This window comes from Populus alba, chromosome 11 (genome assembly GCF_005239225.2).
Source record: "Populus alba chromosome 11, ASM523922v2, whole genome shotgun sequence".
Taxonomy (NCBI): domain Eukaryota; kingdom Viridiplantae; phylum Streptophyta; class Magnoliopsida; order Malpighiales; family Salicaceae; genus Populus; species Populus alba.
This window is the reverse complement of record NC_133294.1, coordinates 5296760-5321616: the sequence shown is the minus strand read 5'-3', so window position 1 is coordinate 5321616 and position 24857 is coordinate 5296760. Positions and strand designations below refer to the sequence as shown.

Here is a 24857-nt window from a genome sequence, read left to right as displayed (position 1 = left end):
TTTCCTTGTAGGTCATAGTAATTAAAAAGAAAGAAAGAAAACCTTGAATAGCATTTCGACCATGATTAAATTATTTTTTATTGTGAGTAGAAAGTCAAATAAGCCTTTTCAATATATATAAAAAATTATTTCTTTATCAAGGGTGTCAGGATAACTTGACCTTAACACAGTTAATGAAATTGAATGAAGGTTTGATGGAGTAATTAAAGATTAAAGAATTGGTTTTGATTGAAGATGGAGTAGGGTGGGAAGGTAACTAGTGAGTAGTGACATTGAATGAAGGTAATATCTGATAATTACTCGTTCAAATTTGATGAGATCATGGACATAAAAACATGAAATGTTAGTTAATTATTTTTTGTAATCTTTTTTGTTTTGTTTTGTTTTTTTTTTTTTTTTTTTTTTTTTTTTTTGTAACGGACTAGCACTAGTTTTTTTCCTGTATTTTTTTCTTCTATTTTTCTATGTTTATTTTCTTTTCTTTTCTTTTTTTTCCTGTTTGATCAATATATTACTTCAGCTATTACTTTATGTTCTTTTTAATATAGTTTTGATGATAAATACTATATAACTTAAAATAAGGAATGTATAACCTCATTATATCTCTCTTTTCCTTAAATGAAGCAAAAAAAAGATAAGTACGCTCCAAAATAAAACTTTCCCTTGATTGTATAGAGAAGTTGAGAATAATGGAATGTGTTGGGTTGTGTCTTAGCCAACCTTCCTATTTATATAGAGGCAGTAGAACACTGCAGTAACTGTAATGATTACAACATCCTATATTAGAATCCTATTCTGATAGATACATGAGTAACTGTAATGATTACAACATCCTATATTAGAATCCTATTCTATAATAAGAGTACATTTATTTTCTATGGTGTGTACATTGTGAACTTGAACTTGGGAGTAGTAAATCACTACCAGAAAATCAGCAAAAAAACTAACAGAATCACCAACGTAATTTTTTTGTCGGTAATTTTTACCGAAGGACATAATTCTATCTCTAATTTTATTGGTATATACCGACATACCTTTTCCATTATCAACAACATATAATCAATTGGCAATATGGTCGGTATATATCGACTGACGTATTTCGTCGATATATACTGACCGTATTGCCGACGGAATATATAGATTTTTGAAAAGTTGCAACGGTGTGATGACATGAATTTTTTTTTCAAACGATTTACTGATGAAATGACCAAGGGATTCAAACCGGATCTCTGTACAGTGACATGGCACGCTCACCGGCATACTTACCAACGGGACATGTCCGTCAGTTATTCCATCGGTAAAAACCAATATATACTTGCTCTACCGAGACTATTTTCCTCTATTTCTCCTTTTTCTTCCCCATCCCAACTCTCCCTTCCCAAACTGCAGCCAACCACCCATCCCAACTCTCCCTCTCTTTTTAACACAAGCACTCAAGTTTTTTTTTTTTTTTTTTGTATGTGGTCACAACATCCATTCTCCAAGCAATTTATTGTGGATTTTATCATTTTTTATAAGTAAATTAATCCTTTTTAGTTTCAACATTTAAATGTCAATTTTATTCTTTTTTTTAGTATATGTATTTTGTTAACGTATGTACTTGTTTGATTGTTATTTGTCAAAGAAACTTGTAGTATGAATTTATAATTTTGTAGTTGTTATAGTTTGTTTTAGATTTTGTCAAATTGTAATTGTTTGTAAATTGTTGAATTTTTTTTTGAATTACACCGAATTAGATGTGTTGTAATGAAATAAATAATAGCTTTAACAGATCCATTTTAATTTTTATCATTTCTATTGCGGAGTTGTGATTTCTGTAAATTTATATATGTATAAATTTGTATGGACGTTGATAATTGATAATTGATAATGAATATTTAACATAAGTGTTTTTTTAGTTTGTTGGATAATGTCGGGGCAAACTAATATTTTTACAAATTTATTTACGTAACATAGTTAACCATGCGTGCGATTGTTAGACTGCCAAGTCGATCAGCACATTTATCAACAGAATCACCAACAAAAGCGGCAAATCCAATGCACGCGTGCTCTGACAGCTATTTACCGACGGATGTACCGACGAACTTTAAAAACTCTGGAGGGATTTTCAAAATTTTATTGTGAAGTTCAAAAAATACCGACGGAATTTAATGCCACCGCCCAAGAAAATATTATTCTATGTTCCGTTGGTAATTCCGTCAATAAAATTGCAGTATAAAACCCAGCCCCCCCCTTCGTGGTTCATTTTTTCTCTGATCCTCCTCATTCCTCTTTTATTCTCCTCCTGCAAATCCTTTGCATTTCTCTTTGTATTTTTATTGTTTTGATTGTAGTTTTCAACATATTAAAGGGTATGATTCTCATTTCTTTGTCTTTGTATTTTTATTTTATTTTAATTATGATTATTTTTATGGTGTTCTTTGTTTTGTGTATTGTTTGTAGATAAAACCTTGAAATCAACACACTATTAAGGTAAACATTTTTCATTCCTAAAGTCTTTAGTTTTTTCTTTTTATTTGTTCAATTTATTTTGTTGTTTGTATTGCCATATAATAATTGAAAATTTTGTTAAATTTGAATTGTTATTGTTGAATTTACCTTTAAATTGTTAATTGAAATATAGAATTAAGTTTAATTAGTTTATCTTAATTTTATTGTATTATTGCTTGTTATGTTTTGTATTATTCTGATTAATTTTAATTGTTATTTATGAATTTGTATAGATGTTAGTTGAAAATATATAGATATTGAATTTCTATAGATGTTAGGTTATATAGAGTTGATTTTGCAATATTTGTGTAGTTATTCGTATAAATTTGTGTAGATGTGTAGAATGAAAATTGGCTTGTGAATATTATCAATATTTGTAGGTACGAAAACTATGGGTAGTGTCTAGTATAGAGGAGGTGCTGGTGAATTTTTTTAAAATAATTGAATTTAATTATTTATATAAATTTGTGTAGATGTGTAGAATAAATATTTAATTATTTTATTGTTTGTATTGTAATAATTATTTGAAAATTTAGTCTCTTTTAATTGTTATTGTTGAATTTCCATGGAAATGGTAATTGGAAATGAAGAATTAAATTTCATTGTTTTATCTCAATTTTATTCTATTATTGATTGTTATGTTTTTGTATTATTTCCATTAATTTTAATTGTCATTTATAAATTAATATAGATGTTAATTGAAAATATATGTTAACTTTCTATAGATGTTAGGTTGTATATAAGATTTTTCAATGGAGTCAATTGGTTTATGGTTATTGTAAAGATTTGAAACTGTGGGTAATATCCAGTATATGAGAGGTGCTGCCAATTTTTTTTTAATAATCGAAGTTAATTATGTAATTATTCTTATAAATTTGTGTAGATGTGTAAAATGAAATCAATAGAATGTCGTCAACAGACAGTTGCAGCTAGTTCTTCTAACAGTGAGGACGACTTATTCTTAGGTGTTGATCACGAAGAGGCACCTGCGCCAACTTGTGATGTTGCCTCTTCTAGCGCGGTTTCACAATGTATAGGCAGTGTGCCTTCACAGCGGAGTCAATTCACTCGCAAGTACATGGCACAATGGAAGGATGACCTTTCAATGTCAGTTTTTTTAGGTTTTAGTTTTTTTTTTTATACTTAAACATAATTTATGAACAACTAATTAATATTTTATTAATTTTATTTAATTTCAGGTTCACAAACATTGAGGCTGCCCGAACAATAACATTGACGTTTAAATCGTCGATGGAGATTCCATTGTTTCAATGGAGTTAGGTTTCCAGACATCCTGAGTGGAGACCTAATATCAATACATGATTTCGATGATTTCAGGTAGAAGTTAACTTTTAATTTCCAGCTTATTTTTAATAAATTATTTTTATAATTTTATATCTTGTACTATTTTTATTTTAGAGGAATTATTTATATACACAACATAAATTTGAATGGGATAGTGCGGACAACAATGTTGTGAGGAGGGTATGGGAGAATCACGCGACAACTAGGTAACATCGAAAATAATATTTATTTTTGTTTTATAATTTTATGTTCTAAATTATGATTTGTTACTGTGGAAGTAGGTTGCTTGATTTTTGGTATGACACACAAAAAAAAGCAAAAAGATATGCGAGAGATAACGGTCTTGAAGGATGAATGAGGTGGCGGTTTGGCGGGAATTCAAACCGCCATTCATCTCGGGGATATATGGATGGCATATATTGAGCACGTGACGTTTGAGCAGTTCGCACGATGCTCACAGTCTGGTGCTGACAAACAGAACCGGTAAATTCATGGTTCGGTGACCACGCACACCAACGGCTTTCTCCCGTTCAGTGCAAATGCGAAACGGATGGTAAGATTAAACTAAATGAAATATATTGTTAATTAATTTGTTGTTGCTTATAAATATATTTAACTTGCAACCTTTTTTTCCTTACAGACTACGTCTCTTGGACGTGAGTCGAGTCTAATGGAGCTATTTGTAAAGACGCATGTGCGGAGTGAAGATCGCCAAAAAGAGGGTGCAACAGTTCGTGGACAATTGTGCTCAACACTTCATGGTATGTTAGTTCAATCATTTTATTTTGTAAGTTATTATTTTCTTGAATTGAATATGATGATTTTTTTTTAATGTTCAGGAGACCTATAATAGCCAGTTGAGAGAGAGATATGGGGACAATCCTTTGACCTATCCGGATTTTGATTTGAATTTGTGGATGGTAGGATCGTTTGGTGGACCCGATAAAAATCGGGTCTACGGGCTCTCCAACACTACGGCCGAAAACTTGCGGGTGGCCGGTAATGTCTCAATCATTGGGAACTCTCCATCAGTATCGAGCACCAAGTCTGAGGAGTTCATGGCCTTGAAACAACAATATGAACTACTCTCGACGGATTATGATCAACTTCGTCAAATGGTCATGGACATTAGATCAAGGATGGTTGATGATACATGTGCAACCCCTTTTTGGTCGTACGGTCCCAGGAACAACCAACATCCTCCTCCTCCAGCTCCACCGTTAATCTAGTTTAATTTTGTTTTTGAAACACATTAAATTTGTAATGAATATATGGATGAATATTAGTTAACATTATTTTTATATTTTTAATGTTTAATACAATTTTATTGGTTAATTAGTTCTTTTTTTACTATTAATAATTTTTTAAAAAAATATTTTAAATCAATACTAACAGCCTTACAGACAGAACCGAGTCATCAGTATTTTACTAAGAGCTGCAAAAAAATTACCACTCATGCCACAATCACCAACAGATTTATTCTGTCAGTGTTTACCGTTGATATTACTGACGGATATATCTGTCGGTATTTTATAGAGAGTTCGTAAATATTTATTGCTCAGGCCACAATCACCGACGGCCAGTCTATCGATCATATACCGTTTGAAATACAGACGGAATAAGTCCGTCGGGAAAGTTCTCTCAGGAATGTGTTTTTTTGGCGCACTTCCCCTGTCTATAAGACCATTGGTGTTTGGTTTTTTTATTACCGACAGAATTAGCGACGAAGAGGGGAATTACCGATGATCAATATTCCGACAGATGGATTCCGTTGGTGACGTCGTCGGTAAAAATGTTACCGACTAATTGTGTGTCTTACATCAACATAATGCATCCCTCGGTAAAACTGTTTAATGGTGTAATGTCCATGGTGGTGTGTGTTAAATCTCAAATCCCCAATTTAGCAACTAGTATTTTCATTTCAAATCTAATGGAACTTCATACAAGAAATAAGAGCAGACAACATCTAAAATTGTGATCACTGAAATTCAGCGAAGAGCTCAGATGGCTTTCTTATAACTCACATATCATGTTGATAAAAGTGGGATAATCTTTAATATGCATATATTATAAATAAATATGTATGTTGATTATACAATGGGTACAACTAGTTAATTTCTTAAATACTTATATGTGTTGCTTTTATTTCCGAGTACTCATTTATTCTTGAATTTGCACTCGTAATCTGTCGAACTAAATTCTTTTTGATATGATATACGTTTCTTTGATGATTCTGTGAATATCTATTATGCCTTGATATAGGACTTGTCAACAACTCCATACTAATAAAGAGTAGTTAGCCTATGTGCACATAGTATTCTGTATACTTAGCTGGTGAGAGAGGCATCAACTTGTAGCAACTGATCATCCTACAGTAGTCACCTTCGGGTGTCATCTGATCTCTGACATGTATTCCACTACTTTATGATAATATGTTTAATATGTATATGTATATGTATATCAAAATAAATCATCTTGCAAACTATTAATATCTAAAATATCTAAAATGTATATTAAATGTTATTCCCTCACTGAGTGGTTGAACTCACCCCTCATTCTTAATATTATTTCAGGTTCTTAAGTTTCTGATAGTAGTTGAACTTTGTTGAGTGTTCATGCTTCTTCAATTTTGGTTGGTATGCCTTGCTTGTTTTGCAAGACTTTCCTTTTAATTTTGATTCAATGTCTTAGACGCTCCACTATTACTTTGTTTTAATTAAGTTTGGACTTTGACAATGTAATGAGTATTATGGATTATTGTTTTTGTTTTAATTACTGATGAGGAGTCTTAACAATCTTTTGGTTACATCAATTTTGAATGATATAATATTTCTAAAGATTATGAAATGCTGCGTATTTTTGAATAAATTGTTCTTTTGATATATCTGTTCTGAGGCTTAACATAGCTGAGGTGTCCTTTCAATACCGCTCCTACATTGCCGGTCATAGATCCGAGATTCGAGGCGTGACAATTTACATTTGTTCTATAAAATTAAAGAGGTGTCAGTGAATTTAGCCACATAAACTACTCTAACAGCCAAAACATGGAGAGATCAACATGTGAAAGAGAGCCAATAAAAAAAAAAGTACAGTGGTAAGCAAATTAAATGTTTTAACTGCAAGCACATGAATACAATGACAATGTCACCATATAATCTATAAAATGTAATATTGTTCACTTCAGATAAAGAAGAATTCAAGTGATGACACCGAGTATAAAGGCAATCACTAGATGGCACGGTCTCAAAGCAATTTGCCCACCAAGACAGAGACCATCAACCAACTCTCTTCATCTGCAAGCCTCCTTCAACTGAACAAACACAACATGCATAAATCCAGCATCATTCCCACAAGAGTCTCCGAAGACATGGCTACACAAAACCCAGTACAAATAGGCACTAGAGGCACTGTTGGGTCCCTCGTAATGCAAGAAATCAAGTACTTCAGCCAGCTTGAAATAAGCTGCCGAGAAAGCTCAAAGAAGCCCCAGCCTCATGTTACTTCCCTGGCTTCAACTAGCAATCAATCCAAAACCAGTCTTGGATCTGCAATAACAACCCCGAAAAAGAAAATGAAAGGAGGCAGCAGGCGTCTACCGAGAATTTGTTCTATGGTGGAAGTGTCTGATAGCAGTCGGCCAAATGCGATTTCAAGATTCAGTTATAGAAACCTGAAATCTGATGTCAAGAAGTTGCAAGCTTAGTCAATGCTCTCAGATAGCTTTGAGAAACCGAGCTTCTTCAGTTTATTTGTTATAGGGTTAGCCCATGCTCTATCTGGGTTACCACATTTTATGTCCACAATTTCCACAATATGAGTTGCTTTCTTGTCAGATTTCTCCCTACTAGGAGTTCTATCCAAAGTACTATTATCAGAGCCAAGCATTGGCATTCGATGGGTGCTTTTATTAAAGCTTTTCACTTTCCGAGTAGTTTCAGGGCTTCTATGACCAATGCCGCTGGGATAGCCACTGCTGCTTGCTTCATCTAATGATTTTCTTGCTTGTAGTTTTCTAGGAGTAGTAGCACTACAGGGCACCGAAACAGAAACTTACCTGATCTGCAGACGTTGCTGGAGGCGATGAAGACGATGGGGATGTTAATGTTAGGTATTGCCATTAGTGGGACTACCCCACCACTAAACAAAGTGGCCACCACCACCAAGCAAGTGGCAGCAGCCTTTGTTGAAGAAGATGGCAACCACCCACTCCCATGTGCAGCTGCTGGAAAGAAGAAGAGAAACTACCATCCTGCCTATAAATAGGCACCATACAAAGAGAGCTATGTGAGAGTAAGAATAACGTGAGTGTGTGAAAGAGTGAAGAGAAAGAGAAGAGGAAGGGCTGCTGCCCATCTGCAAGGCAGCAAGAGAGATGGGAGTTGAGTGATGAGATCCTCCTCCATGTATTTATTGTATTCTTTCTCTACTCTAATAAAATGGACTCTCTCCCGTGGATGTAGGCGGTTTTGCCGAACCACATAAAATATTGTGTCTCAGTGTGCTTATCCCTCCGTTGAGCAATTATCAGTACATCACCGGTCACCGGATTCCGCCCAACAATTGGTATCAGAGCATATGGTTTAAGTGGTGTTTGATTTTTGCTCAAAAATGAAAGTTGTCAAAATTGTGTTTTGACCATACCACTGTGTAGAGGAGGAACAGACGAAGCTACTGGTGAAAACCGCGTCGAAAACGGACTTCGAAATCTCCTTCACGCGCCGTCACGCTCCGGCGAGGTGACTGGCCACGCGCGCCACGCGTCACACGCGTCTTCTTCGCCCGGATGGGCTGACCCGACCCGAATACCAGACGACCCGAACCATGTGGCTGACCCGGATAAGGATGACGTCATCATGACGTAATTTGTGACGTCATCATGCACAGTAAGAATGGCCCATGATGACATCAGCATGACATAATGGTGACGTCAGCTAAGTGGGGCCCACTGCCATGTCAGCGCCGCGGAGCCGAGCCGAGCTAAAGGAGAGCCGAGCCGAGCCGCGAGCCGAGGGAAAGGATTCTGTGCAGCAGAGTCTACGTGCAACCGGATCTGATAGTGAATCTGAGCCGTTGATCAGGCCAGAATTGTTTTGATCAAATCTTAGCCGTCTGATGTGCTATTTGGACGATTCAAGACATGTTTCCAGCTAAGTTGATCATTCCGGATGCAATGGTACGGTCCGATCGTTGAGATTCGAGACCGAAAATGGCAGTGGTGAATTATGAAAGAGAGATTGCCCGATTAGGAGGCATCTGAGGGTCTGGACTGAGGTCGATGGAGATGAAGAAGAAGAAGGTGCACATGTTTACCCAATTACATGTGCTAAACTGTTAAATGGAAAAATGTAATGCCTTGATGGAAGGCAAAATTGGGACACTCAGGACACCCGAGATGTGGACGATTTGAGGTGTAGAGTGGAAATTGATGAAGACCAATCTTGACGAATCTAAACACTAGTAGTCTCGCTAGATGTTGAGAAATCATGTATTAAACCTGTATATCCCAGACCACTTGTAAAGGAAAGCCGCAACAAAGCTAGCAAATGGTTGTATATACGAAGAGACAGTACGATGGATAGATATGGCCTAAGAAGTTCTGTCTAGGAGATTGGGTTTTAAGCGGGACCAGTGTGACCCCTCCAATCTTTCCTGGGAACTTGCTTAGTGGAAGGATTATCCATACGGTACTATTTTTGTATATATAGCAGTTTGTAATGAAACGGTTGAAGACTGACAGGATGACGGCACAAGGGGAACAGTTGGGTTCCGTATGATCAAGGATCTGATGGAGTGGTGATTTCTCCAAAGAAGTTAGATTCGGTGACTGTGATTTCTCGAGGGGAGAATTGATGAAGACCCTGATAATGGAAGAGAAATACAGCAAGGGGATAAAGATTGGCACCCTATTTTGACTTGGCCAGGTGTTGTGACAGGATGAGCTGCTGTCAAACATAAGCAAGGAATAGGGAGAAATCTGGAGAACAGAAATTGCACGAGGGCACACGAAGATTGTGCAGGAGTACCCGAGGGATCCAATGAGGTACTGTAATGAGACAACAGGTGCAAGGAGAAGAAGTGTTCCCAGATGAAGCTCAGAGCAGAGACTGTTAAAGTTTGTACAACAGGAAGTCTTTTATGCTCTTGATGAAGACAACAAGCGAAGACCTTTCCAATGCATGCAAGGATGGAAAGAGAGCTGTTGCAGAGGCACCTAATTGAGGGGGTGCGAATGCCTGTGATAAAAGGCGACCGCCTATGATGAAAGGAGAAGACACCAAAAAGAGTGGTGTAGGAGGAGCAGTCAAGCAGAAAGGCGTAGAAGCTCCAAACATAGAAATCGAGGTCGAGGATTGCGAGGAGTATACCGCAACTTTCTCTTTCTATGTAGTCAGTGGCAGTAATCTCTCCCAAGTCCACATGGTGGTAGAGAATCTTGGAGCCACTGGAGTCATCCCCAATGAAGGAGGATGAGACCGCCCCATGACAGCGGGCGGAGACACCTTAGAGAGAAGGTGTGAGGGCTATGAAATGAGCCCAAGATCAGGTCGCCCAAGACAACGAGCGTAGACACCTCAGATGGAAGGTGTGGTCCACGATGTGAGCCTAGTTCAAACCGCCGCATGACGACGAGCGGAGACACCTCATGAGAAGGTGTGAGGGCCAGGATAGGAGCCCAAGTTCAGAACACCCCAGAGCCGATGTGATGGCTAGATATAAGTGGACAGATGGATAGCCAATGAAGTGGCTATGATGAGTATGAAGACAAATGCAGAATTAACTTTCATGGATATTGCCCCCATGCTAAAGATCAATGAGCTAGAAGACATTTGCCTTGGACAATAAGTGGATAACTTGTGGAGCATTAAGACACGGCTGCTATGAAGGAGTAGAGGGCATGCGCAGGTTCCGGGAACGAGTTGACTCTTGTCAAGGTGGTGAGCTCGGTAATGGCATTGTAATACTCAGAGTATGGAGATAGATATGGATCAACCTTTAATGGGCTGCCCCCATGTTTAAAGGTGGAGAGCTACCTGGACTCTTACGACTAAGAGCGAGAGACTCATGGAGAAGTAAGGCGTGGTTCCTATGGTGGAACAGAGGGCAGGCGCAACTCCTGGATGAGTAGACTCTTGGAAGAGTGGTGGGCTTGTGATCATATTGAGATACTCAAATAATGACTGTCGCACTTGGAATATCCGTTTGAGGGGGTGTTGTAAGCCTTGGTGTAAGGCTTGATAAATCATTCCGGACCGAGCATGGCTGATACGCTCGAAGGGGAATGTTGTGTCCCAGAGACAAGCGTTAACACTCTTCAGATGTGATGTGTGAGACCATCTGGTTGAAGTGATCCTTTGGTGTAAGCAAGGGTGTGCTTTGGTGACTCTGGTGATTGAAATGTTTGGCGAGTACCTATAAACTTGGCCGGAGACGCTCTCGGAATGGTAAGCTTGGAAGAGCTGCAAGATGCAAGCTTGTGCTGAAGAAGCAAGCGGACAATTGCCCCACATGAATGGCAAAGGGGGTGATTGTTAGGTATTGCCATTAGTGGGACTACCCCACCACTAAACAAAGTGGCCACCACCACCAAGCAAGTGGCAGCAGCCTTTGTTGAAGAAGATGGCAGCCACCCACTCCCATGTGCAGCTGCTGGAAAGAAGAAGAGAAGCTACCATCCTGCCTATAAATAGGCACCATACAAAGAGAGCTATGTGAGAGTAAGAATAACGTGAGTGTGTGAAAGAGTGAAGAGAAAGAGAAGAGGAAGGGCTGCTGCCATGAGCAGCAGCCCTGCAGCTGCAAGGCAGCAAGAGAGATGGGAGTTGAGTGATGAGATCCTCCTCCATGTATTTATTGTATTCTTTCTCTACTCTAATAAAATGGACTCTCTCCCGTGGATGTAGGCGGTTTTGCCGAACCACGTAAAATATTGTGTCTCAGTGTGCTTATCCCTCCGTTGAGCAATTATCAGTACATCACCGGATTCCGCCCAACAGCTTTTTTGTCAGATTTCTCCCTACTAGGAGTTCTATCCAAAGTACTATTATCAGAGCCAAGCATTGGCATTCGATGGGTGCTTTTATTAAAGCTTTTCACTTTCCGAGTAGTTTCAGGGCTTCTATGACCAATGCCGCTGGGATAGCCACTGCTGCTTGCTTCATCTAATGATTTTCTTGCTTGTAGTTTTCTAGGAGTAGTAGCACTACAGGGCACCGAAACAGAAACTTACCTGATCTGCAGACGTTGCTGGAGGCGATGAAGACGATGGGGATGTTAATGTTGGTCTCTGTGTCTCCTGCTTGAGTTTTCCTTATGCTTCCCCTGTCTTTCTGTTTTGAACTTCTTCCCTTGCTTTTTAACTTTGCTCGTCGCCCCAGTTATTGAGATGGAAGGGACGAAGACGATGATGAAACGCTGGTTCTTTCCTGTGTATTTATTTCCTGGGCTTTCCTCTCTATCTAATGGTTTTTTTCGTGTTTTCTCATCTAGTTTTTCTGATCGTCCGTCCTCTGTCTCCTCCTCTCTCTCTTGGGTTTTTCTTGGCCCCAATTTCTTCATTGTTCCTCTGTTTTATAGAGTCTGGCCGGTGGTAACGGACGACATGTAAAGGGACGACAACATTAAAATGTCCATAACTGAGGTGAGCGGATGATTACTACCCATTACTGCTGGAAACGGTCTCTGATTAAAGAAAAAGAAGATGAACAGTGTTCTTTCAAACGATGATGTTTTGGTATATGAGGTGGCCATTTGTGTTTTGGCCTTGAAGTTCTGAAACTTTTATAATTAAGCTCCTGATTTAAACTGTAATTGCCCCTGTATTTCAATACCTTTTACAAGTTAGTCCTTGGACTTTATTTTGTTTCAATTGTGCCCCCAATTAACCTCAAACTTTGCTGTTTCTTCAATTAAGTCCTTGATTTCATTAATTTAATTAAATCCAAGTCCAATTAATTCTAAAACGTATCAATTCTCCAATTAAACCCTTGAATGGATGAATTAAATTAATTTCAAGCTTAATTAAGTCTCAAAACTTATCTATTCTTCAATTAAACCCTTGACTTAATTAATTAAATTAATTCCAAGCTTAATTAAGTCTTAAAATTTATCAATTCTCCAATTAAACCCTTGACTTGATTAATTAAACAAGTCAAAAATTTAATTAAATCTTTAAACTTCCAATCATGTTGCCCTTAACCCAAATTTTAATTCATTCTTTATTTATTTTATTTTTACTTTTTTTTAATCATTTTTTTAATCATTTTTTAGTAAGCAAAATAATTAAAATAAAAAGATCAAAAATTGGGTTATGACAAATTCACTACTATAATCCATGATAATTCAAGACATATCTATAGTAATGTTTCCATGGGGTTTAGGTTTTTTGTTAATTCTACATGGAAATCAGGGGCTGATGTATTTACAGTAATTATTTAACCGGCGGCTAAGTATCTTGTATAATATATAATTTTTTAGAACATTATGATATTTGATTTCAGTGAAAATGGACAAACGGGTAAAAGGGAGAAAATTGGCATTGAAATTGTGGGATCTGATAATTGGTCTTTTCAATGCATTTTTTTTAATTTTTTATATATATATAAAATGCTTAACAGACTGGAAAGAGAGTTTTGCACTTTCCTGGCCATGGTCCACACATGGTCAAATTTTGGATATGAGTTATATATATATATAAAGTTAAAAAAAAAATCAGAAATTTCCTTTATTATTCTAGAAATCAAAGCAGAAAAAATAATTTGTCAATTATTTTTTTTATATATAAATTTTAAGATGAAAGAAATAAAATTAATATCTAAAATTGTTACACATTTGAAACCAAAAAAGAAAAGGGGTTGAAGAATTTTAATTTGGCATGCATAGGATCATGATAAGAGCAATTTAAACTCGATAACAAATTCTTTTTTAACCAAATGAGACTAAAGAAAAAGATTTGTTTTCTTCTAATATATAACTTTATATTAATGAATATAACTTTCAATTTTATAGTTGTATCAAGCTATAACTTTGGTTAAAGATTTCAGAGACTTTGTTTCTTTAGGGTAAAAAATTATAATTGATTTATTATTTTTTTCTATTTAGATTGATTTTTTATTTATTTTCCAGCTTTATTTAAGATGTTTTCCTAGTTTTCTTATGATTTTTTGTTGTTTTTCCTTTATTTTCAGGTTTTATTGTTAGTTTAGGTAAGTTTTTAGGTTTTTTTGAAGGAATAGAGTAATGAATTATTTGAAAAAAAAAATTTCAGTTATAAAATTATAAATTAGGGTTTTTATGTGATTTGTTTTAGCATTATTTTGTATTAGCTTGTATCTTTCTTATATTGCTTCCATTTGCATCAATAGTATATAAAATTTTAATTCATAATTTTATTATTGGATATTTCTTTTCAAGTAATCTTTTAAAATACAAGATAAAAATTTTGATTTATACATTTTGATTGATATAAAATTTTAACCTTATAGTAAATATAGCCTTTGAAATCTTTTGACAAAATTTTAATCTAATCCTTGAATAAAAAGATATACAATTAAAATAAAGTTGTATTTTAAAAATAAAAAAATAAAATAGTCTACTACATCAATAACATAACTTGAAAGAAAACACTACTGGTACCAGTAGTTTTTCAAAAACATCAGCATTTTCTTTCCAGTGATCCTATTTCTTAAATAATAATAATATTCACTTGTGCTAGTTTTTCAATTTTATTTAAAATTACTAAGTTTAAAAAAAATCAGAAAAACAGAAAACACAAGGATATAGTAAAAATAAAAGTATCTGAACCAAAAATTTATTTCAACCTAATACAATAGCAACCAGTTGAATTCAAAGTCAAAGAGACAATCTAACAATAATAATCATTCATATCCAATGTAATATATGATCTTGTTTCTAATTTTTAATGTAATAAGAAATTAAATATATCACTTACTTAAATGACCCTAAAATTCTCATAAAAAATTACCCAATACTAGAATTGTGTTTAACAACACTCTATTTTACTTTAAAAATATCTATTTTTAATAATCAAAATACCAAAAAATAATTGTGTAAAACATATAACTATTATAGTTCAAATTAATAACATTATAAAATCTTTAGAAAAGCATAATAAATATTTTTTATTTCAACTAAAACAATATTATAAGTATAATTAAAGTGGAGGTTTCACAAATTATTAAGTGCAACTATTTTTTTAAAACAATTTATTTAGTAAATAAATTAATTCATATACAAATCAAGTTCTCTATGAAATACTTTTCACTTATTCAAATTTTACATGAAAAGAAATTAATAGTAGTATATTAAAATGTTTAAAATTTAATTATAAAAAATTATTCATCACTCTTAAAAATAAAGTTTACTTATTAACTACTAAATTTCACTAATAAAAAAATATATTTTTTCATAAATTTAAAAATACCCAAAAAAATATTAAAAGCACACTAAAATTTCTTAGTAACCTATTAAATAGAGACAACAAACTTTAAGTTCACAAAATGTTAAGGGAGAATTTCACTCTTTAACTAAACAAGAGTGTTTAAAACAATTAAGTATTTATAAACCTACAAATTACAAATTCAACTTACGTACAACTATCATGATTTTTAATCCACAATTTTAATTTGGACAAATAACTTATCAAATTAAAGAACTCACAGCATGCTATGCTATAACATGTAAAATCACTTGTAATGACACCCAGTTCTTAAAAGTGATTAAAAACCAAATATCATAAAAAACTTAATTCCTAAACCTTACTCAATAACTGTAAAATGCATGAAAAAACTCAATTAAAATATAAGGATAGAAAACACATACCTTAAATTGGTGAAAAAACTAAATAAAGAATCCACCATAAATCAAATCTCCTCCTTGAGCTTCCTATCCGTCTCTCTATTGTGGTAGGTTTTATTCGTCTGATACGATAGAGAATAAGTTGTTATAGCATTTTATTTTATTTTTATCTTTTAAATTATTATGTAATTACTAATTTATCTATTACCCTTAATTATTAAAAAAAATAGAAAATATAATTTTTTTATTTTTTATTACTATTTTTTTCACACTTAAAATGAAGAAAATTGAGCCAAGGTCAATTTGAAAATGGCAATGAATTTCATTTACACATATCACATGACAAAATTGATAAAATAAAATTCTTTTATATAAACTTAGCTTGCTTTGAGAGTACTTTAACACTTGCATTGGGATCAATATTCTTATAAAATATAATTTATATATTTTTAAATTCTAGTTTCCAATTATTTTTTACTTTCAAAACACAAATTATTGAATCAAAATATAGACTTATTTCGCACAATTCTCTCTCTCCAAGGGAATAATGAATCAGTTGGGAGTTTTCACACTTGCTGAAGAGCTTGATTTGTTTTCATTACAATCTAGTGGAACTTCATATTAGCAATTATTCAGACAGTACAGCTTCAGCGACAGGCAATTTCAGTAATTGTCACCTCATTTTGAGAACACTGTCCATCTTCTACGTCTAATGCTATATCAGGATTCTTGTCAGATTTTCCAAAGAGGAATGCAGGTTGTTTTGGAGAAGGAATCTCTGTTTCACTAATCAACATAAAAACAACTGCCAACATAGATGGTCTGTCCGAGGCATCTTCTTGCACGCACAGTAGACCAATCTGTATGCATTTCAAGGCTTCATGCGGATCATACAACTCCGTCAGTGATGAATCAACTATCTCCAATGCTTTTTCTTCTCTCCATAATTCCCACACCTGTGTTGTTCATATAAATCATTAACATACAAGAAATAAGAGCAGACAACATCTAAAATTGTGAACATTGAAATTCAGCCAAGAGCACACATGGCTTTCTTATAACTCACATATCCAATCAAGGTCAACGGAGGATGCTGTTGATAAAATCTGTTGTTATTCTTGCCACTCACAATCTCTAGCAACATGACCCCAAAACTGAAAACATCTGATTTTACAGAAAAGTTTCCAAACACAGCATATTCTGGTGACATATAGCCACTGCATCAGAAAAACAAGAATCTGAAGTTTTAGTATTCCTGGTAATCAATGATAGTACTTTGTCACTCGATCTATGTTTTAGGCAAAGGTACTTACAATGTTCCTACAACTCTCCTTGTCCTATCTTCAGTTTGGTTGCCTTCAAATATTTTTGCCATTCCGAAATCTGATATTTTTGGGTTCATCTCTGCATCCAATAGAATGTTGCTGCATTTTAAATCCCTGTGAATGATTCTCAACCTGGAGTCTTGGTGAAGATATAAAATCCCACGAGCTATTCCAACAATAATATCAAAGCGTTTTCGCCAATCCAATAACAATCTTCTGCTTTCATCTGTTGAAACAATTTACTTTTAAGACAGGAATAATTTGACAACTAGTGTAAATCAGGGCAATAAATACGTAAAGAGACTTACCGAAGAGAAACGAGTCCAAGCTTTTGTTTGGCAAGTATTCATAGATTAAGATTTGTTCTCCGTCCTGAGTGCAGTAACCTAGAAGTTTCACCAGATTCCTGTGTTGAAGCATTGCAATTACCATAACTTCATTTTTAAATTCTTCTGTTCCTTGTCCTGAACTTCTAGATAACCTTTTTATTGCAACCTCCTTTCCATTAGCTAGCAGGCCCTAAAATCATGTTACAAGATTAAGCCACTGGACTACAATTATGCAAATTAGAGAGAAAAAAATCTGTAGTGTTGAGAGGCCATTTAGTTTTTAGCTAAATGCAAGAAACTCAACCTTATAAACAGAGCCAAAACCACCTTGCCCGAGTTTGTTAGCTGGAGAGAAATTGTTAGTGGCCGCCGTTACGGTGCTGAGCTTGAAATATTCCAATTCAGTAGAAGTGCTGTTTACCTGCAGTTCAGTACCTTTTTTTGCTCTCTTCTTGAGCCACAAATAAGCAAACAGGCTAACGAGAAACCACGATAATGCAATTGATGGTACTAAAACGGCCAGCATCGGTTTTTCACGAGAATCAATTGACTTCCTTGTAGTTTCAGCTGCACGTGAGTGAAAAGAATAAAGATTTAACTCTATAGGAAAAACCACCCCATTTTACGATATGGAAAAATATCAATGGAAATATGACAATACATATGGCAAAGGAAGAGCTTATTAACTGTAGTGACAAGCATAGGAAAGCTCTTATAAATCAATATTTGTAATGACAATCCTATGAAGTAGTTACTGAGCACAGAAAGGGTACCTAATTCATATGCATCAACACGAACATACAGATCATGACTTTCACTCCTAGCATAAGTAATGTCTTCTAATTCCTTGTACCATGTCAAACAACCATAATTTTCTCCGGGAATTGCAATGATTGCGTATGCAGAGCATGAGCAATTCCTCTTGCATTGCACTTCGCAGTCTGCAAGACTCTGGCTCATATCCACCCAAACTGCAGCTGAACTTTCCGGAAGAACTACATTTTCCACCTTCACACAACCACCGGACCCATCTCTCGTAGACCATTCCAATGGGTACTTGGGCTCGAACCCAGGTAAACAGGCACATCCAAATTCATTTACATTGGCAAGTTCACACGTACTAAAAGCACCACAATGTCTATAATAGTCGCACTGAAACTGAGGGGACTTCCAGTATTCCTTCCACTGACCATCATTTTCTCGCCATGTTAGAGCCTTTACATGTCCTGGATGATCCACTATTATTCTTAGCAGGTAAGAATCATCAGGAACTGTGTAGACCAAGTATATTTCATCTGGATCATTTACAAAAGTGCTATTGTATAAGCCCATCTGACTTCTCCATGGCCAAGGAGGAGATCTATCAATTGGCTTTGTACCATTATAGACAAAGATTTGCGGTGAGCCATTAGGGTTGATCCGAACTGAAAAGTCTCCAATCCCAGGGTCATCAGCTGATCTCCATGATTTTAGGAACCGATCAATTCCTAATTTTCGATCCAGCCCCAGTTTCATTCCAGGAAGCAGGATGTTCGTAGGATAATCGAAGCTTTGCCATACAATCTTTCTGCTTCTTTTCCTGATCAATATAAAATTCCCAGAATCCAAGAGTTGAGCTTCACAATTATCATTTTCTTCCACTGAAACATTGGCAGACCACACTAGAAGCTTTTGGTCAACGTTACCATAGAGAACGAGGTTTCCATATTGGTTTATAAAGAAAAATCCAGAGGAACCAATGATTGGATCGTTCCTGTTTGCAACCCACACCACAGTTTGTTCTGGTACTTTATGGTACCAAATTCCAAGATATCTATTGCTAGAACTACCTGGACTGAAAAATCCCAGTGCAAAATTATTTCCTTCAGAGATAAGAACGTCGCCTTCTTTAATGGTTTGGTTCGTCTTTAAGGAGTCTAGGGATGTACAAGATGAGAAATGGAGCTTTAAAAGAGAAAAAAGCAGGAACAGTTTTTCAGCTTCCATGATGGGGTAAACGGGATCTTGGCGTTTGGAAAAGTGTTAAATTTTGCTTTGTGGAGAATTGATATGGCCTTCAGACAAGTCTCCAGAGTAGTTGCGTGACGGAAGTAGTTATTTTGGAATCATTCGTAAAAGACCACATTACCCCTAAGAGATTGGTAGAGTTTTTAGATTGAGAAGGCCAAAATAATAAATTCATTACTATAATCCATAATAATTCAACACATATCTATTGTAATTCTTCCAGTTTAGGAGTTGATGTTTGATATATATTTTTTAGAATATTATGATATTTGATTTCAAACATATTGCAAGCGAAAATGGAAAAACGGGTAAAAGGGAGAAAATTGACATTGAAATTGTGGGATCGGATAATTGGTCTTTTCAATGCATTTTTCAATTTTTTTATATATAAAATGCTTTAAAAACTGGAAAGACTGGAAAGAGAGTTTTCCATTTTCTTGGGCCCTGCTCCAGACATGCTCAAATTTTGGATATGAAGACTTTTGGGCTTTCCTTGAGTTATATATATATAATTAAAAAAATCATGCTATACCTTTGGTAAAAGATTTTAGGTTAAAAAGTTCATACCAATCATAGTTCAAAAGGGGCCAAAAAATTACTATTTAGGATTTTTTATATTTTTTAGTTGATTTATGATTTTTTTTCTATTTAGATTAATTTTTTTATTTTTTTTTAATTTTTATTAAAGAGTTTTTCCTAGTTTTCTTATTACTTTTATTATTTTCCCTTTATTTTGTGATTTTATTGTTAGTTTAGGTAAATTTTAGGTTCATTGAAGGAATTGCAAACCTCTTAAAGTGATAGATATTTGAAAAAAAATATTCAATTATAAAATTATAAATTAGGGTTTCTTTGTGATTTGTTTAAGCATTATTTTGTATTTTTTTTATGTTACTTTCATTTGCATCAATAGTATATAAAACTTTAATTTATAATTTTATTATTCAATATTTTTTTTTCAAGTAATCTCCTAAAATACAAGATAAAAATCCTATTTATACTAGAAAAAACATCTTAAACAAAACTGAAAAATATAATAAAAGAGTTTAAAACTAAGGATAATCTTTTAAAAAAATCAACTAAGTAAATATTGCAAAATCCCAAACAATAATGTCTTAGATTTATTTGAAAGCCTTTCCACATTTGGATTGATACAAAATTTTAACCTTATAATTAATAAATAAGCACAAAATTTTATCCTAATTCAATAATTAAATTAAAAGGTATACCCTTTAAAATAAAGTTGTATTCTAAAAAAAAAAAATAGTCTACTACATCAATGACATAGCTTGAAAGAAAACACTACTGGTACCAATGGTTTTTCAAAAACATCAGCATTTCCTTTCCAATGGTGCTATTTCTTAAAAAAAAAAAACCTCGCCTGTACTAGGTTTTCAATTTTATTTAAACCTAACACCATAGCAACCAATTGGTTTTATGTTGATTGACACGGTTTGATCGAAGAATTCTAGTCTTTACCAAATTTAGTTAAGTAGAACTTTTTCCCATAATAAATATAGAGAGACTTAATACCACACCTTGAACCAAAACTCATGAAATTATTCAATGTGCATGAACGAAATTTTGAACTACAAAAAATAAAACTATGTTTAAAATAATATTCAATTTAAAGAAAATACATTGAATCATAAATTAATTAAGTCTAATATAAATCTAACTTTAATGTCAAATAAAAACAAATGTAGTGATCAAAGATAATAAATTGATTTAATTATTGAAATATTAAAAGCCTAGAAATTAACTATAAACTTCTAAAACAACTAGATGACATTCTAAGCCTCTTCCAAAATTAAATAAGAGGTGAGCACATACTAATAACAAATCATTTGCAGATCAAATATGTCAAAACTTATAAATTAATACTACTATATTATTTGATAATTTTACCTAAATTTACCCATGTTTGAAATATTATAATATTTTGCCCATGTTTTATACTACATGTCGAAATATTATAGTATTTTGTCCATATTTTATATATAAAATATCTTGTTGTTTGTTTTATGTTTTTGAAGATATTTTTGGATGTAAAATTCAAAAATGAGTAATTTGCTTATAAAATTCAGACTATGTTCCAACCAGTGTCGAATATTGATATATTTGGCATTTGATCGATATTTTAAACAGAACTTGAGTTGTATTTGTCAAAATGAAGTGAATTCTATGTAATTAGAAAGTAACATCCATACCTTTTTATCATATATGGAAAGAGAAAAAAAGAGTTTTGAAATCACAACCTTCAAAAACAAGTATCGCATTCTACTAGTTTTAACCTTATATTATTCCGACTTGAATATCTTGAGTTAGAGAAGTCTATTTGATGTAAACTAATTTTTTTTCTGACTTAAAGACCTATCAACCTATCAAATTTAACCAGAAAAAAGAAAAAGCTCATATGAGAGATATGATATTTCTAAAACAACCTATAAATTCTATTAACAAACAAGTTTTGTGAAGAAATAAGTCTGAAACATCCAAACCAACATGACAATTATTTTTTCATATGAAAAAGGTTTTTATTTGAGCAAATTAACTTCACGAATTCCAAAGTTAAAGTCTTGAAGATTTTATGCAAGATTGTTTTTCCTTCTTTATAAGAAAGTAGTTCTTGTATTACTTAAATAAAGATTATCTATGTTTGAAATGACTTTTATTATTTTAGGATACAAACGGACTACTAGGAATGTGAGGATTATGGTTTCCTATCAATAAAAAGAGAGAGAGAGAGAGAGAGGCGGCAAAAAAAAAGAAAGAAACTCTCATTTTTTTTCCTACACTCAAAATTATGTTTTCATCCTTTCTTTTCCTTAGGTTTTGTATAGTCATACAAGGCAGTTTATTTTTTTTGGTTGAAAGGATATAGAAGCCTTCACATTTAAAAAAAACTATGAGATCTATTTTATCTTTTCTTTTCAATTTATATGATGAGTATGAATGTTTTTCTATGCTTTTTTCTATGATTGTTTAGTTTGATTGATTTAAAACGGACTCTAAAGTTATTATTCTAACCAATCTATTGCTAAGTTTTCTATCAAAATCAAAGTTGTGATATTTAACTCGTGAAGCGACTAAATTTAATAATTATGAAAGATCTATGCTATTAATTTTAGGAAAAACATTCAATTAAATTGAACATAGATTGCAGACAGTTATGTTGTTTATATTTATCAAACTATTTAGATCTTAAGGCTGTCGTTGAATTAAATTGCTAGTGCGAATGCAATGGTTGTTTAATGGTTAGGTTAGTTATACTATGGATCGGTTAACGAATTAATATTAAAAAAAGATAAATATTTAAAATATAAATTGACGAATCGTTTCAATAATCAATTTTTATTTATGTTGTTGGACATTTACTTGAAATGTTTTTCTCTTAATAAGTTTTGGTTTATTTAACTTAGTTTGATTACTTTATTTTATTTACCCTACCATAGCTTAGATAATCTCAACCCCCCAACTTTGAATCATTTAGCAAAAAGACCTGAACTAGATCTTTCTCGTGGGATCGACCATTTGTTTGCTCTATATTATCTTATTTCGTTTAAGCTATGATAATTAATTTGTGTGATCACGACATCATAGTACAAATAAATATAGCTTAAAATATATTCAAAGAACTTTTGCAATCATAAACATATTTTTTATAAAACACTTAAAATTATTTACAAAATAATTTACATGCATGATTCACCTAATTTACAAAACAATAATTACTTGAAAAACTCATTTTGTACATAAATATTATTTAATAACTTAAAATAATTAACCAAAGTGATGAAATATTACTTGCGCAAATCCAATATTAGTCTTAGAGACAACCAAGCACTCCTAACAATAACAATCATTATAAATTATATGCTCACTGATAATCCAATGCGATATATGAGCTTGTTTCTAATTCCTAATTTAATAAAAAAAAATTAATTACATCACTTGCTAAAATGACCCTATAATTCCCATGAAAAATCACTCAATACTAGAACCATGTTATTACAACCCTCTATTTTCCTTATAAAATATCTATTTTTAATAATTAAATACCAAAAATCACCCAATACTAGAACCATGTTATTACAACCCCCTATTTTACTTTAAAAAATATCTATTTTTAATAATTAAATACCAAAAATAATGATGTAAAACATATCACTATTATAGTTCAAATTTAATAACATGATACAATCTATTAGAAAAGGATAATAAATATTTTTATTTCAACTAAAATAATATTATAAGTATAATTAAAGTGAAGGTGTCAAAAAATTATCAAGTGCAACTATTTTTTTTAAATAATTTATTTACTAAATAAATTAATTCATATACAAATCAAGTTCTTTATGAAATACTTTTCACTTATTCAAATTCTACATGAAAAGAAATTAATAGTAGTATATTAAAATGTTTAAAAAGTTAATTATAAAAGTTATTCATCACTCTTCAAAAAAAATTTTAGTTATTAACTACTAAATTTCACTAATAAAAAATACTTTTTTAATAAATTTAAAAAATACTAAAAAAATATTAAAAGCACACTAAAATTTCCTAGTAACATATTCAATAGAAAACAACAATTTTTGGGTCATAAAATATTCAGGGAGAATTGCACTCTTTAATTAAAAAAAAATATTCCAAGTTACTTGCATCTCAACATCATAATTTTTAATTCATAACTTTGATTTGGGCAAGTGACCCATCAAATCACAAAACTTAAATATACTATAACTAGATACTAAATTTTCAACCATAACAATCATTGGTAGACTATAATCCGGCGCTTTAAAATTATCATCTCATTATTTTTTTTTAAAAATATCTTAATTTCATTATTATTTCAAATTAATCTACTAAAAACATGTAAAATCACTTGTAATGACTTCCTATCAATCTATGACATCATTAGTATTACACCATGTCGTTAAAAGTAATTAAAAACATAATATCATAAGAAATATAATTCCTAAGCCTTTCTCAATAACCCTAAAATGCATAAAAACACTCAATTAAAATATAAGAATAGAAAACACATACCTCAAATTGGTAAACAAAAAAAAAAAAAAAAGATTTTTGGCTATAAATCAAAACATTCTCCTTAAGCTTCCTATACTTCTTGGTATTGATGTGGTTTTAATCGTCTGATAAGATAATGTAAGTTGCTATAAAATTTTATTTTATTTTTATTTTTGTCCTTTAAATTATTATGTAATTACTAATATATTAATTGTTACTATAATACCCTTAATTTAATAAAAAAATAAAAAATCTAATTTATTATTTTATTTTATTTATTATTACTATTTTTTTCTTTCACATTTAAAATGAAGAAAATTGAGCCAAGATCAACTTGGAAATGACAATGAATTTCATTTATACATATCACATGACAAAATTAACAAAAACAAATTCTTTATATAAACTTAGCTTGCTTGAGAGTACTTTGACACTTGCATTGGGATCAATATTCTTATAAATATAATTTATTTATTTTTTAAAACTCTAGTTTCCAATTATTTTTTTACTTTCAAAACACAAATTATTGAATCAAAATATTTACTTATTTCCCACAATT

At 32.7% G+C, this 24857-nt stretch overlaps 1 protein-coding gene across 1 annotated transcript in view; it reads right to left on the bottom strand.

The window, feature by feature from the left end:
* Positions 1-16161: 16161 nt before the first annotated feature.
* Positions 16162-24857, bottom strand: part of LOC140954181 (G-type lectin S-receptor-like serine/threonine-protein kinase At1g11410) — a 53154-nt gene continuing 44458 nt past the window's right edge. The window contains exons 2-7 of the mRNA XM_073412598.1: positions 18037-18271; positions 17568-17830; positions 17243-17453; positions 16923-17160; positions 16676-16826; positions 16162-16565 (exon numbers count right to left, since the gene is read on the bottom strand). Coding sequence (XP_073268699.1) covers positions 16257-16565; positions 16676-16826; positions 16923-17160; positions 17243-17453; positions 17568-17830; positions 18037-18271 — 1407 coding nt within the window. The 3' untranslated portion in view covers positions 16162-16256. The remainder of the gene's footprint in view (positions 16566-16675; positions 16827-16922; positions 17161-17242; positions 17454-17567; positions 17831-18036; positions 18272-24857) is intronic.